The 20,028-nt window shown below is 33.6% G+C and overlaps 1 protein-coding gene across 2 annotated transcripts in view; it reads left to right on the top strand.

Moving 5' to 3' along the window:
• LOC123528966 (sodium- and chloride-dependent betaine transporter-like) overlaps positions 1-14,717 on the top strand; it is a 44,258-nt gene extending 29,541 nt beyond the window's left edge. For both annotated transcript variants that reach the window (XM_053521591.1, XM_045309084.2), the window contains exons 13-15: positions 7-107; positions 9,239-9,409; positions 11,138-14,717. In XM_053521591.1, coding sequence (XP_053377566.1) covers positions 7-107; positions 9,239-9,409; positions 11,138-11,275 — 410 coding nt within the window. In that variant the 3' untranslated portion in view covers positions 11,276-14,717. The remainder of the gene's footprint in view (positions 1-6; positions 108-9,238; positions 9,410-11,137) is intronic.
• The last annotated feature ends 5,311 nt before the right edge of the window (positions 14,718-20,028 follow it).

The following is a 20,028-nucleotide window of genomic DNA, read 5'->3' as shown; positions in this document are numbered from 1 at the left end:
TTTCAGGAACAGAAAGATTTGCCCGTGATATTTACATTATGACAGGACGGACAGTATCTGTAATTCTACGTATAATGTGGACGATCTTGATCCCTTTATTTGTAACGGTAAGATTTAGAAATAATATAGTCTCCACCTCTTGATCAGTACTAAACAGTTATTGTATGATGATGATACAGATATTATCATACGGTAAATGTTCTATTTTATGACTGCACATAAAAAGAGTAGCATGGTTAATACCTCATTTAGATTGTTCATAAAAAAAACATGATTACAGACAGTCAATACCAAATTTAATAGAAATGTTATGAGGTTGCTGATTGGATTATGCGTTTTTTAGAAACTAGATTTGATTGGTTGATGTTTGAAATATCTATATCTAGGTTAGTTTTTGAGTTTGTCACAAGACCATCATTTTTTTGCGGTAAATATCATTTTCTGTGGACTTTCATTTGACTAGTTATCGACCAATGGGATAAGCGGAATTAACGTGTCTTTAATAAACCGATATATTGTTCACTCGGCTTTGATTAGAATTCCATAATATTACACTAATATGTTTTCATTTATATGTCATGTGGAGATAGTACCTATTTTTTCAAAACAGAAGTATGAACAGAAAAAGCTTTGAAACGCATACAAATGTCCATATATTTCTCAAACAGAGGTTTATTAAAAATATTTTAACTAAAAGTACATATTTTGAGCATATAATATTTCCATATAACAGAACTTTTTGTGAACAAGGAAATGTAACTGTATTGGACACAAGACAGAGCATCAAAGCGACATAATATATTGGATTACTCGATTTGAGGATATCTAATTTTATATTCAATAGTGATGGCCCATCATACTGTTTGCTAAAATATAGAACAACTTGAACAGTCCTATAACCTTCAAACATACTGTGAAAACATTTAATTTCGTCGGCACGAAATTTCGTGATTTTGGCCAAAACGGCTGTTTCGTGGGGACGTAAATTCGTGTAATTCAATTTTTTTTATATATGATTTCCAACATATTGCAAATATTTAAGATCTGACTGGGATTCGAACCCAGGACCTCCCACCCTTAAGGAAGGCAGACACCATTCCGCTATAACAGCAGATTCTATAGCTAGAAAGTGTAAGTGCGCCCTTATTCTCTGCCTGACTTCAGTATGTAATATGGAACAATTTTGTGACAATGACATGTTTTGATTACCCCGGATTATCGGTGTATTGACTTTGTTAGCGACGGATAACTCTCATGTAAAGAAAAAATATATTATAACTTCTCTACAATTTCAATCGGTCAAAACTGCACAAATTTCTCTGGCGTAAATATCGCTTTCAACAAATATTTTATATAAGTGTTCTTTTAACAGAATTTGAACGGCGAAGCAACGAGCTTTGTCCAGATCTCAGCAATAATTTTACTAGTTTCCAGAAAATTTCAATCGATGGGAACTTAGTATCTATTTGCATTACATAAAGCCATTAGCATTCGCAGTCAAGATATTGATTTAAACATATTTTATTACTTTCTTTTCATGACAACATATAAATATATACATATAAAGAACTTACACAAAACATTTAAGGAAAGGTAAAAGGGTTTGAACACAAGTTCATCTAACGTTAGTAATTTGGTCCGTCCGCGAAGGTAAATTTATATTATTGATTGCACTTGTAGTAAACCCCAGTCCCGGGGTTAAATTGTTCAACGAGGACCTAAAATGTGGTTGTTGGCAATGTTCTTATTGCTCGAGTTTTGGGAGTAAATGTTCAGGATGACCGACACCACTGGCTTAATTAATTTAAGGAAAAGCCAGATTCCTTATAAAGCCACTTTCTGGGCTATTTCAAAGTTATTATAATGCCAAGTGCTGTAATAATAAGTTCAATTGTTATAACACCACTTAGATTATAATTTGGAAAAAGTCAACACATTATGCAGAATTAAATGAAGACACAAGAGTAAGTCCAGTTTTATAAATCTATTTAATCAAAAGTACTCTCATAACCACACATTTACAACTACAAAGATCTAAATTATGTCTACAAATAAGCTTCTACAATTACTATATACACCAATTATGCAATTTAGTTCCTTTAAGAATATGTCAAAATTATCAGAAAAGTCCAAATAAAATGCATGTAATAATTCCAGTAATTTTCTTAAGCAAATGAATTAAACTCTAAATTTCTAAATTATTCCCCAATAAAACTAAGTCCAAAGTTCCTAAAATTGGCTCCAAATTTCCAATATTTTCCTAACAAAGTGAAGTGTTTAATCCAAAAGTGTAAACTAGAAGCCAAGAAATAACTGATAAGCCCATATTTATAGAGAAGCACCAAAAATGCTGCAATCTGATTGGTCAATGACATTTTCCCAAATATGTAAAACTTTTCTCACCAAATGTAAGAAACAGAATAAATGTCATCAAAAACCAATTACATAAACACAAACTAGAAGAAAAACTGCACCTTATCAGTATATTTCAAATTACAAATAATGATTTAAAAGTACTTAAATCAAGTGTCAAAGAATTGACACACAAATTTTCCCTAAGATATCCAATATGGCTGCCAAATCAGTCTTCACATCTAAGGGCCATTTTTAAAGGATTACAACAGAACAGGGCTTCTAAAAAATCTACAAAATTTCACATAACTAAAAATTAATACCCCTGACATGACAGTTAAGTTTCAGACCTGAACAATATCTCTAAATATTTTTAATAAATAATTTTCATTGGCCAGCTCTAGTCACATAAGAAATGGACTAGCAAAATGTAAACAAAGTAGATTTTTCAAGATTGCTTTAAAGCTACATAATGTCATGTCCTCAAACTTTACATAAATATTAAGACATATATTTACAATATATTGAAAGTGGAAATACCATGGCAAAATATAAAATATGTATTTAGGAGCATTTAATGGTTTCTGCTGATAAACTTTCTCGAAGTCGGGAGTTTTTTATGTATATTTTTGGGAATAACTTGAACAATATTTACTCAATAAGGTTCAAATTTTCAGCAAAGCTCCGTCTTAATGTATTCTTTAATATATGATAAAAGAACATGGTAATGTAAACTATTTATTCAGATATTTACAAAAAGCAAAATATTTCTGTGCCAAAACCCATGCAGGTTTACCACACAGCTCCTCCCTTTGGAAAGAATGCATTTGACCAAAATGCATTCCATTCCGGCCTCGGAATGTCACATACAACATATTATATAAAATATTGAGGTTTTGGCAAAAATTTAATATTAATAAATTGCATGAAACTAGCAATATATATATATCAACATCAAGCAAATATTAGCAATATGCTATCAGCTGGTTCAACTCTATATCAGCTGAAATAATTCTTACTCCTTACACCAATATTTCACAAAACAAATGGCACCATTGCCATGACTCCTTAAAATGCACTTGTACTGACTAATTTGTATTTATTTTTCTTTTCACAATAATAATAATTAAATCTCAAACCAAAATAATGAACAAATGAACATAATCAGGTATAAATGTACTTTCACCATATGTAACATTATGAGCACCTGCAGACTTGCAAAGTATTACCAATCTACTGACAAACTTCAAACAATATAGAGACAGGTAAGTGTTCGACCTGGCAATTTAAATATTGAATGAACAGTCACAAACTTGACATACACAGAAATGCATAACTTTTGAATGCATTAATTTAAGTGATATCAAAAATACCAAACAGTAATATCTTTAAGAAAAACAACTCTAACCATATTGCATCAAAAGTATTTATATTTTACACAGTATATAACTGTTGGATACACTATGAATGTAAGATAGAAATACTCAAAATAGCCTTTCATACAAATCAGAAGTAATCCAGTCCACCAGTGAACGGTGCAATGGTAAATCCTAGCTCAATTCCTTTGAACGGTACCATGCTAAATCCAGAATCAGCAGGCAGGCGGTCTTCTCAACAAATCCCAGCAAAACCTACAAACTCATTAACAAGAAAGTTAATAACAGTCGGCTAGACAGTCTTGAAAAATTGACACACCAAATCCATCACAAATAGAAATAGCACAAATTACTCAGTAAAGTTCCAAGTCCTATAAAACCATAGATGAACTTTATAAAGAGTCTTACAAGTTAATTAGTCTGATTGATCTGAAAAGTTCGGTTCAATTTTCAACACAAAATTAAACTTCTGATGTCCGCCACTTCACGATCAATAGTTCTCAAAGTCATCTATTACTCTTCTTGGAAGTTTACGGATTCCAGCCATCAAATCTATTGATATTTTTCCTACAAGGAAACATCATATAAAATGTTACATTGTCTCAGCTGTCTAAATAGCACACATTTGAATAGACAGCACAGTTCTGCAATTCTGGTCCTATAGCATCAAGTTTATATTTACAGATATTTACAAAAGAAGTCACTGTCTTCAGCAAAATTCATCATATATGGCTATAATGAAATAGTCAAATATAGATGGAAACATGTTAAATTAACATTTATAGTCACAAAGTCTTTTTGATGAGTTGGTCAAAAGTTGTCTCCTCTGCTTGTCACGATCCTTATTAGATGGTGACCTATACTTTATTGTTGGTATGCTTGAGCTTGAAGTTTTGTTCTTTTCACTTTCCTCGATTCTTGAAAGGGAAGTTGTTAAGTCTGTGAAAATGTTGATAACACACTTTTGCATTGATTGTACTCCGTCATAAAGTCCTCTCCCTGGCGCCCAACACGAGTACTTTTCCCCATGAAACGAGTTGTATTGTTCTTACAGGTCTCAAACCATGTAATCATCTCTACAGCTTGATAAATGTCCCTAGGTTTCTTTGTAAGGACATCGTAAGCCAGTCTTTGGTCTGGAAGTCCTCTTAGAAAGTGTTCCACAGCAAGTTGTTTGTATATTTGAAATCCAATCATCCCTGGATATGCCCTTGCCATAAGCTGATTTACCCGTGCACTGTATTGTTGAAGTGTCTCAGAAGGGTGTTTTTGAATACTGTACAAATTAATCCTATGGATTTCTGGCACCGCACTCTGCCCAAAACGAGTTGTTAGAGCCTCAATGAGTGTCTGTGTGTTTTCACGTGTATCTGGGGATAAGGTAGAGGCAAATTTCACAGCATCACCTTTCAAGGCCAAGATTAACTGTAATCTATATTGTTCATCTGTCCATGCATAGTATTTAGAAAACCGTTGTAGCTGCCATAAGAAAGCCTCAAAATAACCTTGCTTCCCACTGTAGGTAGGTAGTCTGTATCTGGGTTCATAAAAGTCTCCTTCATACTGGTTCAGGTAGCTTGGAGTGTGATTCCAATCTTGGTCACAATTTCTCATTTTGGAATTAACATACATTCCAGAATTAAAGTCAGTATTCATTCTAGAATCCATCCTAATGTCACTTATTAAATCCATTTTAGAATCACCATGTCTACAGATTCTACTCCAAAGCCTTAACTTTTTATTGTCTCAGAATTGTGGAAATATTCTGGAGTGTGATTCCTATCTTAAGTCACAATTTCCTATACTGGTATCAGTTTCAACATAACATCCCAGAATAACTGTTAAAATCCATTCTAGAATCACTTTTAAATCACTTTATTACATACTTTCATGAATCACTTTGTCTACTCCATTAAATGATATATAGCTTTTCTGTACATTAGATACAGATTTTTAGCCTTTGTCACAAAATTTGGGTTTTAAATCCTCTTTCGATGTAAGTATCCCACAATTGTGATAATCCACTTTAGAAAGCTGTAGAAAGAGCATCTATGGGATTAATTATAACATTTAACTTAGTAAAATACATGGAAAAATGTAGCAAGCGCACCGATGCTGTGCTCCCCTGCCCTTAACTCTAAGGTTTAAAGAAAATGTAGCAGGCGCACCGATGCCGTGCTCCCCTGCACTTAACACTAGGTTAGTAATGGTCGCAGGTGCACCGATAACAAGCTCCCCTGCTCTTAACACTAAAGTTAGGAAAAAATGTTGCAGGAGCAAAGACTAAGAGCTCAACTGCATCTACAACAAAAGTCATGAAAGAAATGTACAGGCGCACCGATGCCGTGCCCCCCTGCCCTTAACTCTTAAGGTTTAAAAAATGTTGCAGGCGCACCGATGCCGTGCTCCCCTGCATCTAACAAAGTTTGAAAAATGTAGCAGGCGCACCGATGCCGTGCTCCCCTGCTCTTAACTCTAAGGTTTAAAGTATGTGGCAGGCGCACCGATGCCGTGCTCCCCTGCCCTTAACCCTAAGATTAAAAAATGTAGCAGGCGCACCGATGCCGTGCTCCCCTGCTCTTAACACTAAGGTTAGGAAAAAATGTTGCAGGAGCAAAGACTAAAGGCTCAACTGCATTTACAACTAAAGTTAGGAAAAATTGTAGCAGGCGCACCGATGCTGTGCTCCCCTGCCCTTAACTCTAAGGTTTAAAAAATGTTGCAGGCGCACCGATGCCGTGCTCCCCTGCTCTTAACTCTAAGGTTTAAAAAATGTTGCAGGCGCACCAATGCCGTGCTCCCCTGCTCTTAACTCTAAGGTTTAAAAAATGTTGCAGGCGCACCAATGCCGTGCTCCCCTGCTCTTAACTCTAAAGTTTAAAATATGTTGCAGGCGCACCGATGCCGTGCTCCCCTGCTCTTAACTCTAAGGTTTAAAAAATGTTGCAGGCGCACCGATGCCGCGCTCCCCTGCACTTAACACTAAGTCTGAAAAATTGTGGCAGGCGCACCGATGCCGTGCTCCCCTGCCCTTAACACTATGATAGGATTTGGGAATTCAGAAAAAGTGAATGACCTGATTTAATAATCACAGGCCCAATCACCCAACTGAAGATTTGTATAGCAATAGAGGAAAGCCTAGTTCATTCACAGGCCTTTCACACTATCACCACAAGAAAGAAGGAGTTGTGATGCAATAAGCGATAGAAGAAAGCCTAGTGTATAATACAGGTCTTCCCTACTATCACCTATGTTTCAAAGATATGAGTATAATCCAGAGGTCCTGTTGAACTGCTGAGGTCCGATTATTAAAAATGATTCCTGCAGTATAAATTATTTCCAAATAATATTTCTGTATGAAATCCCCGCTTCTGACGCCAATTTTGTCGTAAACCCCAGTCCCGGGGTTAAATTGTTCAACGAGGACCTAAAATGTGGTTGTTGGCAATGTTCTTATTGCTCGAGTTTTGGGGGTAAATGTTCAGGATGACCGACACCACTGGCTTAATTAATTTAAGGAAAAGCCAGATTCCTTATAAAGCCACTTTCTGGGCTATTTCAAAGTTATTATAATGCCAAGTGCTGTAATAATAAGTTCAATTGTTATAACACCACTTAGATTATAATTTGGAAAAAGTCAACACATTATGCAGAATTAAATGAAGACACAAGAGTAAGTCCAGTTTTATAAATCTATTAAATCAAAAGTACTCTCATAACCACACATTTACAACTACAAAGATCTAAATTATGTCTACAAATAAGCTTCTACAATTACTATATACACCAATTATGCAATTTAGTTCCTTTAAGAATATGTCAAAATTATCAGAAAAGTCCAAATAAAATGCATGTAATAATTCCAGTAATTTTCTTAAGCAAATGAATTAAACTCTAAATTTCTAAATTATTCCCCAATAAAACTAAGTCCAAAGTTCCTAAAATTGGCTCCAAATTTCCAATATTTTCCTAACAAAGTGAAGTGTTTAATCCAAAAGTGTAAACTAGAAGAGCCAAGAAATAACTGATAAGCCCATATTTATAGAGAAGCACCAAAAATGCTGCAATCTGATTGGTCAATGACATTTTCCCAAATATGTAAAACTTTTCTCACCAAATGTAAGAAACAGAATAAATGTCATCAAAAACCAATTACATAAACACAAACTAGAAGAAAAACTGCACCTTATCAGTATATTTCAAATTACAAATAATGATTTAAAAGTACTTAAATCAAGTGTCAAAGAATTGACACACAAATTTTCCCTAAGATATCCAATATGGCTGCCAAAATCAGTCTTCACATCTAAGGGCCATTTTTAAAGGATTACAACAGAACAGGGCTTCTAAAAAATCTACAAAATTTCACATAACTAAAAATTAATATCCCTGACATGACAGTTAAGTTTCAGACCTGAACAATATCTCTAAATATTTTTAATAAATAATTTTCATTGGCCAGCTCTAGTCACATAAGAAATGGACTAGCAAAATGTAAACAAAGTAGATTTTTCAAGATTGCTTTAAAGCTACATAATGTCATGTCCTCAAACTTTACATAAATATTAAGACATATATTTACAATATATTGAAAGTGGAAATACCATGGCAAAATATAAAATATGTATTTAGGAGCATTTAATGGTTTCTGCTGATAAACTTTCTCGAAGTCGGGAGTTTTTTATGTATATTTTTGGGAATAACTTGAACAATATTTACTCAATAAGGTTCAAATTTTCAGCAAAGCTCCGTCTTAATGTATTCTTTAATATATGATAAAAGAACATGGTAATGTAAACTATTTATTCAGATATTTACAAAAAGCAAAATATTTCTGTGCCAAAACCCATGCAGGTTTACCACACACTGTATTACGATGGAAAAATGACAAAATGTATTTGGAAGAAAACGAAGCTAAGCAAAATAAATAAATAACAACACTATTGGAAAAGAAGTAAAAAAAATACCTAGAAATTAATAGAAATTGAGAAAGATGGAAAGATAGGGAGAGGGAGAGTCCGAGGTCCTGTGTCATAACTGTAATTGCGTTAAGCTAATAATTCAGCAGCATATCTTAACGAAAACGATTTGTATGTTTGATACATTTTTGTAATCGATACTTTGACTAAGATCGACCGTCCAATGATTCCTACTCATTACGTACATTGTTTACATTTTTATTCCTTATGGGTATGCATATAAATCGCATTGCATTACAAAATCAGTACGTACGGTCTCTAAGCCATGCATGTCCAACGACCCTATGATGTGATGTTACTAGATTATCTGTATTTTGTGCTTATAAGTAGTTCAATATATCTGAGCGCATTAATTATAAGAAACTTGGTCAGTGTCGGTAATGTTTCCATTAGAGTATACATTTTAAATACTGAATGTTAATTTATGTTGAAAATAGTCCCGAGTATTGTAATTGATCCGGTAGGTAACAGTTTATCTTAATTTTTAGAATAGAATTTGACAGGTTCCTTAATGTTCAATTTTTGTTACAGATAGCATTTGTAGCCTTGCTTACAAAGTACTCAGAGCCTGCATACGGTGATGGGTATGAGTACAGCTCCGGCGCCGTGGCTGCCGGCATTTTCGTCGGTATGATACCAATCATTGCAATGGTCGTTGTAGGTATTGTGTCTGTACTCAGGCAGAAAGGATCGCTTTTAAAGGTATTTTGCATTTCGCATTTTAATACCTTAGTCTTTTAAGAAAATTAATTATAAACTTGTTTATATAATAGTGTGTAGCTGATTTCGAGCTAGTTGCCTTCAGCCAACTGAAGCATGTGCAGTGCATTCGCTAGTACTACTAGTAAATTAAAACTTGAAATATTCGAATTGTACCAGGTGCCTTCTTGCATTGTTAAGAGTCGCAATAATACCTAACATTTTAAACCCGCCCGCTTAGCTCAGTAGGTAAGAGCGTTGGTCTACGGATCACGGGGTCGCGAGTTTGATCCTCAGCGGGGCGCATGTTCTCCGTGACTATTTTATAAACGACATTGTGTCTGAAATCCTTAGTCCTCCACCTCTGATTCATATGGGGAAGTTGGCAGTTACTTGCGAGAACAGGTTTGTACTGGTACAGAATCCAGGAACACTGGTTAGGTTAACTGCCCGCCGTTACATGACTGAAATACTGTTGAAAAAACGGCGTTAAACCCAAAACAAACAAATAAACAAACACCTAACATTTTCGTTTAAACCCAAGAAATATTGATATAAGTAAAATTGTATTTTAGTTATAAATAAATGTATATCTTTATTAACAATAGATGTTTGTAAAACACATATGCCTAATTTTTGCCAGTTATAGGGTACCAAGGGAGTTATTTAAAGTCTTAAATATGCTATGGCATTGACCTTTGGTGGTCTAATGATCCTAAAACTATACGAGATGATCAAATGCAATCTTGCCATGAAATTCATGATAACATGCGCAGGTGTTGTCCAGCTTTATATCCTTTCACCAATTTAGTATCAGTGACACTTTAACCTTTAATGTTGACCTGCAGCATATTAAAACCATCTACTGTCGATAGACAATCATGCTTGCTATTGAGAAGAGAAGAAATCATTTTTAGTCCTGGTGTAATCATGAATTGACCTGTGACGTACTGACACTGTTCAATCAGGTCGTCTACTGGCAACAGGTAATTATCTAATGAAGTTTGTTAAACCTAGACAAAATTATTCTGTAGTCATTAGTAGTAGGAAACTCTTTTCAGCCTCGAGGATATTTTGACATTGGCGTTTGACCTCCTTATCTCAAAATCAATGCGATTCATTAACTAACCGTAGGCTATCATGCTATGATCTCTGGTAGCCGTAGGTCTAAGCCGTTTGCGGCTATTGGCCATTTTAGTTTCAATATCAATGTAATCTTGACATGTTTTTCTGACCCCTATATGATTGGGGACATCCTCTCACAGACAATCATTCCTCGAAGGTTGACAGACATTGTATAAAACATTCTGTAGTTATAATTCGGAAACCGTTTTCAGCCTCGAAGACCATTGACCTGCTGACCCCCAAAACAGTAGGAATAAAGTAATTTATGTTGGGCACAAGCAGTCATCCTGTGAATTTGACAGCGCTACACCAAAGCACCCTAGTATAAATTGATATTAAACTGTTTTTAGTCTTAAGGTCAGTGACATATTGACCTTTGACCTGCTGACCTTTTGAAAACATACGGACGTTTACCGAACACAGGCTATCGTGTTATGAAATTCGATTACAGTAGACCAAAGCATTAATCGGAAACCAAATTGTCTACCGTTCGATTGACCGAGAGACAGACAGGTATTCCGACAATGATAAAAAAAAATAAACCAAGACAATATTCATCTACTTATCACTCATAGAAGTTTAAATGGTTATTTTGTTACTTTTTAGCGTTTTAAATCCAGTTTAAACCCCAGTGATGGATGGGGACCTTACGAACAAGGCACAAGACGGAAGTACGAGATGAAACCTTACATTTATCCGTCAACATGGTGGCAAAAGCTCGTTGTAAACATTACAGGGAGATAAATAATGTGCCTGATAATTGAGTTCAGACATGTCGAAGTGACGGTTAGATGGTAATCTGAAATAAAAATCACTTTAGGTAATTTGCATATTCAAACATTCATTCAGATGATGTTACAGATGTGATATATCTTAAGCAAGCAGACGGGTATAAAACATAGTGTTGACTTTATATAACATGTGCCCTATATGTGTTTTTGGAGTGTTTGGACACATTCAAATTGTTGTTACTATGATATATTATATAAAGTAAACAAAATCGAGTGCATCGTGTTTATGTGACAGCAATGCCTAGTTGAGAGGTGTAGAAGATTCGAGGCGTAAGGAATACCATGATCGTGTTTGAAATATTTGCATACACGTGATTTTGTCTTTAATTTCAAGTGTTTAGATACAGCTTTGGCTATGTGTTAGTTCTGCTTTAAAACATTAAGACTGATCATTTGGTCAATGACACTTAGGCATGATCACCAAGGAATATCTAATTAAATTTTCAATTACTTTGCATTTTTAATAATAATAATCAATTACATTCTTATTACTTCTGTTTATAAATTAAACTTACAGATAACTAGACAGACACCATACTTTTGTTACATCTTATTTTTATAACATGATTTACTGTCAATGAGATTAATAAGTATAAGTTTTCAAATGAAATCTTGTTTTCCCATCCTTTGCACTATATGCTTGTGAACTTTATTGTATGTATGTGATTTATGTACATGATATATCAATGAAATACTTTTTAATCAAAATGTAAATGCTCGCGTTACAATAACTTTATTAATGCAATCAAGAGTACTTTATTATTTCTTTGATCACTTTACAGTTTTAGACTAATACAAACATTTCTGCGTACACTTTTCCGGTTAGCTGGTTATTTAGTATTTTAAAGTACGGGCAACAAAGGATCTATAAACAGTTTGTTGATATTTTCTGTAATGATACTTCCTAAGAACATGATAAATATAATAATTTAAGGTCTTTTTGATCAAATAGAAAAAGTGGAAACTCCACAGGTCGCTCAACTGGACGAAAACATTAATTGGGAAAAAAACAGTTGCATTAACATACATTTAGGTTACACATAATAGGTGTTTATTATACAATGTATCACAAATGTTATTTACAATTTACATCTAGTTACGGTTCATTACTGGACAATTCTACTAGCCGAAGCTTATCCTATTCTTACAGTTTCGAACTTCTTACATAGTGTGACATTTTATGTCGTTTACATGGAAAAAACAAGTAACCTTAGAAAAAACTTGGACACTGTTAAGATGCATTCTCTTAAAATTATATAATACATTAATTTAAATCTGTAATGTAGAAGATTTTGTAGTACTTTCAAAGTTGAGGTAAATCCTTGAAACAATCAGGTCACTTGGTCAAAGGCATTAAAATTTACTCTTTTTCGACAGAAACTGATTTGATTTTCAAAGATAATAAACGCACCATACGTTATAGAAATTGCATACACTTGGAAGTGTGAATGAATAAATTGTTACATGCAGAGAAGTATAAAATACATAGCTCTTTGTTATATGAAATCATACACCAAAATGCACTAAAGACAATATTCTTGCCCAGATTCGTATAATCTTTATGAGGTACTAGTATGTGATTATTAAAGCAGGAACACGACTAGTGCAGCATTACGACTATAGCGATCCATATATTCCTGTAAAAGGAGTGTCGTTAATTCTTTTAACTAAATTGGACTGTAAATGGACTTTCAAGAGAGCATAATTTGTCTTATTTGTCACGATAATGTCTGTAAATATAATGAACGTTCCAGACTTACATTCATATATCATGACATAATGAGTCAAATAAACGGAAATCAGTAATAACGTACCGGGAATAAAAGTATCAGTGTATAAATATAAAGGATTCATGTTAGACACTGATTTTATTTTAATAATAGTCAGGTTGTTCTATTTTACATGATGCCTGAGAAGATTATATTAACCACATGATTGTTTACACCCTGCACCAAATTCAATTAAAAAACACAGGACTGCATGTTTGGGAAAAAACGTAAAACTCTTGACACATTTTTTTTCAGTTGCAAGACTTTTTATTTCGAATATTGTGTATAATTACCCGTCATGCATATGTTTTTGTCATATAAAATAGTGTTTGCGTGTTTAAACAGGTAAAGGGTTTTATTTATGTAGGCATTCAAAATTAGCTTTCATTATATCACGTATTTGAAATAAATTCAACATATCTGCATGCGTTTCAAGTATGTGTTACAATCTTGTCTTAAAGGAGAGTCTGTAACCTTCTTGTTGCGATATCACTTTAAAGTGATAGCTTATCAAAATTGATCGAAAACAAATTGTTTTGATGTCACCTGCTATCTTCTTTGTTACCTCATAAGTGTCCAGGTTAACCTATTAACTACCCGTACTAGAGCATTGTCACTGATTTTGTGTTTCAAGTAAACATGTATATACTAAGTTAATACTAATTCATTTTAGCATGATTATGATGAAAGCTTGAAGCTTATTTGAATTACCCTCGAATCCGCTTCCTCGAAAATCCAGTACTTCTGCAAAAGATTTTATTTTAAGCTCTTTGCTATAACTAGTTGTCATGTTCAGTGAAAAAGTATCGACACAATGTTACTATACTATATACTTATTCTCCTTCTGCATGGACATCATCTTGTATTTCTAAATAAAGGATATCCATCATCCTAATATTACCTATCCACAAACAGTCTCAATTAAACCGACCCTGCAACATTTTCATATTTGTAGTGTTGGCCGACCAGTGGAGTTTCGTTTCCAATTTTCTATTTTTTCCCGGGTGAAACGGGAAAGAACGCCATGTATAAATTGTCTGTGGGCAATCAGAAGATTAACTGTCCATTATACTATTAATTTAAACTTTTTGGGCTAGTTAATGAAAGCAACAACAGGATAGTGGAACATCAAAATGAATCTCGTAAATTTAAATAGACAGACAATATCATTTTGGCAAAGAGATTTCTTCTACAAATATAAAATGGAACTTATTTGGAATTCAAGGTTCAGTTTTATAAAATAGAATTATTAGAAAAAATAAAATTTCATGCAGATATTTTGTTGTTGATGTACTAGCAACACTAATCACTACATTAAAAACAGAAATCGTAGTGTTAAAAGGTTTTACATTCCTGAATGCGAAGTAGAATAAAAGATTCCATTTTGTGTGCTGCAGCAGTCGTAAGGCTTAGAGCTAGAAGCATGCATACTATTAACAATGTCTGCAGCCATTTTCTTTCAGTGTGATCATAGACTATATTTTCACTGGTAAAGAGGTATGTTCATGTACAAAAGCAGACAAATGTACAATATTTTTATGAAAATATTCAAACTTATCAATCAGCGTTCAATATTTTGTGTGTGTGTGTGTGTGTGTGTTTGTGTGTGTGTGTGTGTGGGGGGGGGGGGGGTTCCCCTGACCCTTTTCTGACTTTAGTTATCCGATGTTAATTTTTTAATGTATGCGTTACAATTATAATTTCTTGCAAAACACAATGTGTTCATTACACATTACATGTCGAAACATAACCTTGTAAGATCACATTTCATTACAATTTCACATAACCATTTACTCAGTCTGATTCTGTGAGTACTTACGCAATATCATTTTACAGATAAAGATTATAGGATATTTGGTAAGAAAAATGTGTTGGCCATGTAGAATACGTAAAATAATTTGTTGCTAAAACTCATTTCGAGCATTCATCGAAGTATGTATGCGTTACTTGCTATAAGAATAATACTGATGTCAATTTTGTAACAGCAAATACTATTATATTTAATTTGATAAGATATAGAAATGAAACTATAAAAGTTTATAATCGGCTTTATACCATCCAGTTAAAAACTTTCTTTCCGTCAATATGCTTATTACAGACAACTTTTCTGCAATATTTCGTATTACAATGTAAATGGTATTTTTTAACATTTCGTTAATGTAAGTTTTGTCATCTCAGTTGGGCATAGTTACATAAATTGTTGTAGATAACTCAGAAAATAGTAAAAAAAGTGGATACTCCACAGACGTTCGGTGCTCAAACACTTTTAAGACATGTCCACAGGATACGGACTTCTTGATATTATCAAAATAATGTATTTTGAGGTTACGAAGTCTGATTACAGACGGTGAAATAAGAGAGACACTGACTGTGAGCATGCGAAGTTTGTATTGTTTTATCGTGTTTTGATTATGACATATCTTACTCCAGCAGACTGGTGTGTGCTGGCTTCATAGTTTCCTACTTCGTTTCAGATCAATAGATCAAACAATTCATATAGAAATGTCTGTCAAGACCAGTCGTAAAATTGACGAGACTGCTTCCTTCCCGTTTAACAAGCGAGATTGAATTGTTTTTGTTTTAGGCCACAGGAAAGGAGTGTGGTCTGAAAAGGAGTGTGGTCTGAAAAGGTTGACTGATACATATTTTGAAAATAGAATGTATAGCACTTGAAAACTGTGTTACACTTATTTTTATGGTATTTCGCTAAAAGTAAGGTATGGTGTAATTTATGTAAAATGACCTGTAATAAAGGAACATGGTTAGGGTTTAAGAGAGTGGTTTTGCGCGAATAAACCAGTTGGAACTTCCCATGTGTGGTTTAGCCACTAACCGTTCGAAGACGGTGCCCTGCTGTGTTCATTCTTCTTTGAGTTGGAACTTCCCATTGGTGATTTAGCCACTGACCTTCCGAAGACGGTGCCTTGCTGTGTTCAGTCTTCTTTGAGTGGGCAACTGCATCCTTTAACATATAAGATATTTTCTCTTCGTTGTAATCAACAAAATTCTTTTATTAATTTTTCAGTTTTGTACAGATTTTGCAATAAAGAATATATTTACGGGAAGACAAAACTATACTCGTGTTGAAATCTAATCGCGTTACTCCTAATATCCAAGCGTAATTTTTTGAATTACATCTTTTTTCATGGATTAAGCTTTTAACGCAAGAGAAGGAGTGTTACACCGTACATAATGCATAAATGCAATTTCAGTTAAGGCAGCATTTGTATCTGTTCGTATTTCTTTCTTTTCTTTTTTTTTTTGGCAGCAATTGTTAACAAAACAGTCAAACATTCTGTTCAAAGTACATGTTATATCCTTGAAAGCGTCAGTCACATCCTCTACACCGGACTAATCCTCCGCAAATCAAAGTACAAACAGGTAGACAATGCAAGTGCTTCATATACTCTTCCCATCTACAGAATATATTTTAAATAGAAATGCCTGATTATAATAACACCAAAATAAATGAAGCGGTTAAGCATGATCACTGGTGGAAAAACGGGTCAAACTAATTAGTTCAGAAAATAGTGCGTGATCAGTGCGACAACATTCATTATATGTAGGCATACTACAAAACATGGAGTGGAGTCGTGGAGTGGAGTCATGGAGTGGAGTGGTGGAGTGGAGTCAAAATTGGAGTGGAGTCGTGGAGTGGAGTCAAATTTTGGAGTGGACTCAAATTTGGAGTGGAGTCATTGAGTCAAAATTTTGAAATGTTGTATTAAGCCTGTGAAGCTCCGTCTAAATTCCTGTTAACAAAATAATTGATTTATTGCCCTCTAGAGAAAATGCGAGTCAGTATATATATAACATATTTCTAAAAAAATAAATGTAGTGTCTATATCTATGTTCTAGTTCCATGTATTTCTAACACCTACCATGCGGTTGATTAAATATTTAAAGTTTTTATTAGAGTATATTGGATGGTTGTTGCCTACATTAATTTTCATTTTAAGTGACAGGAGAAAGGACGTGCATTATCATAGTGGTGTCAATTCCAATTAAAAATGATGAAAAAAATGTGTAGCATTTTATGATGTAGCACTGGATTTATTATTTAAATTTGAAATGGCATTTGCATTTATATATTAAATGTTCATCACATGGAGATAACATGATATTTTTCTTGTTTTTTTTCTTGTTAATTATAAGTAACAGACTTTTAGGTGAAACTTTATAAAATACATGTTTCTTATCTGTGAAATGCATTTGAGACCACTCGGATGAAGGGGCTATTGGAATCATTAGGTCAATGTGACCATTTGAAGAGAATTTTCTTTTAAACATTACAAGCAACAGCCCATTTCTTAACGATCTTACCATCACACTTGCACCAGATTTTAATTCTTCATATCATTTGGATTGATGCAGAAATGAAAGTGTAAACGTGGGAATCATTTTATTTTTTATAGATCAAGGCCTTATAGCTCTGACTCTGCTAGACTTTTTAGTCTGATTTGCCTTGTAATCACTCCTGATCTAGATCTAGATCTTAAGATCACTTCATATTGTTTATAAATATGATTAGGATTCCAAAAGAAATCAAGATACATGTAATGTACTAGATCTAACAAGGTGATATGTAACAAATTGTGTTATACTGAAGGGCCGACAACTCTTGACTTACAGTATACCGGTGTAGCCCAGAATCAAACTTGGCTGAGATTTTAAGATTACATGTGCATTGTATTTTATTTTGATATGTGTGTACATAGATGAAATAGTAATAAATTAACTAAATTATTTGCCCAATATATTTCCAGAAGGTATTTAGCTACCTGTGATAAACACAGAATGGTGAAAATCAATGAAAAATCCAAGTATTAGACAGTTTTGGATGAGCAGAAACATACCGCAGAAGTGGTAAACTTAGCAAGGTGGAAATTTTGGCAAATTGTAAAAATTCGCTAATATTTGTAAATAAAATTGTAATGTACCATAACAATGTGTTATCATTACATAAGTCAGGAAATCAGAAATTTGCTAAAATTTGTGCACCCCAAACAGATGGATTTCAAAAATTGCTAACTTTTTGACACTCAGAAATACGAGGGTCGTTCAATAAATAATGCTACTCCATGTGTAGTTCCTTAACTGGTGGTTATTTTTCAGTGCGGTTTTACACTGTAAAGCAATTTTTTGGGAACAAAGTAACATCGAAATAAAAAAATCGTTAAAGCCAAATTATAAAAAAAATAATTATTTGAATGAGGTGTACACGCTGGTTACTGGAGCATATCAAAAAATAATCATAACTTCGGTTTGACCTGGGCATCCAGGTCTCAGAATAATAGAATAACTTGTGAAATCTCATAATTCTATCATTTTTGTACGAGATACAGCAATTTGTGATGAGTTTGAGTTTGTTTTTAAACACTTATTGCGTTTTTCATTTTACAAGACAACTAAAACATCTTAACTCGAGGTTAATTCCATCTGAAATGAGTCTCGCTAGCGATTAATCTTAAGTTGTAAGAACTTGTTTCGCAATCGAAAATAAAGAAATTAGTGTAAACTTAAAATACAAGAATTTTTTCAATGATCAAGATCACACCTGACAAAATTGCAGAGGCTTATTGTACTCAACTTCTCATTTTTCGAGTAAAAATGTGCAACCATTTAATACAGTTACACTAAATTGTGGGTTGCTATAATGGAAAAATGTTTCATTATAGCAACCTGCAGCCCGCAAAATATATACATGTACACAAAATTGCGGGCTTCGGGCTGCAGGTCGCGGGTTGATACAATAGAAATTTTGTCAGCAATAAAATTAATGAATTTAACACACCAACATGCATGCTACTTATTTTTTTATTTACCCGAGCTAAACGGTAGTCATTTTTGCAATATCAGTGGACATAAACAATTTCAAACACTAATAATGCATAATCACAAATATTAAATTATTTATGTAACAAGTTTAAATATCTAAATTTTATCTGACTCATAAATTCCTCGTTTATTTTAGATTAAATACTGTTGAAATAATTCATCTAATAAGATAATTAAACTTGTAAATTGATATTGATATTTGGTATTTAGAATGGGACTGAAAGGTTCTCATAATAAATCTGTCAACAAGTTTTGAAAATGATCTAAGGCCAAGTGAAAAATTTGTTAAGTAAAACAACAAAAACAACAAACTTCAATAAAAAAAAACACTGATGAGGAGTGTTATATTTGTTCACTGATAAAGGTTATGAAAAATAATGTCTATTATTATACCCAGCCCATCAGAGAATACATCAAGTAGTAATTAGAACATGCTCCTACAGTTGTTCAGTTGGAACTTAGTTTTGGAAACTTGGTTATTACTTTTTACCAGTATTTTATACTGTGGTCTATTTGAATATGTTCCCATGGGTTGACCGCCTTTTGATTTGTTTACAACTGTTCTCAAATAAATAAATTTGTATTTCATATCTATGTGATGCTTTAAAATCTCTTCAAAAACAATGAGATAAAATATACTGACAATTAACAATTTGACCAAGCCCTCTGTTCCGTGTGGCTACAATCAATGTAAGACAAAAGCATTATTATGTTGAATAGTTATAAAAATATCAATAAATAAATATTATTGATAAAACAAATTTGACTCCACTCCATGACTCCACTCCAATTTTGACTCCACTCCATTCCAAATTTGACTCCACTCCATGACTCCACTCCAATTTTGACTCATCTCCACCACTCCACTCCATGACTCCACTCCACGACTCCACTCCATGTTTTGTAGTATGCCATTATATGTATGGTATGTCTGTCACGTTCTGTATGGTTCCTGTTCAATCGAAACTGACAACGATCAAATGGGAATAACCACGTTCAAAGTTTGCAATGCGTGTATTGTCAATTAAAGTGCCAACATCAAATTAGTTTAGCGCGGCCACTTATGCTATCTTACTTGAAGACAATTGAGTGATATACC

Source organism: Mercenaria mercenaria, chromosome 13, assembly GCF_021730395.1.
Source record: "Mercenaria mercenaria strain notata chromosome 13, MADL_Memer_1, whole genome shotgun sequence".
In the NCBI taxonomy this organism is placed as follows: domain Eukaryota; kingdom Metazoa; phylum Mollusca; class Bivalvia; order Venerida; family Veneridae; genus Mercenaria; species Mercenaria mercenaria.
This window is presented reverse-complemented; position numbering and strand designations above follow the sequence as displayed.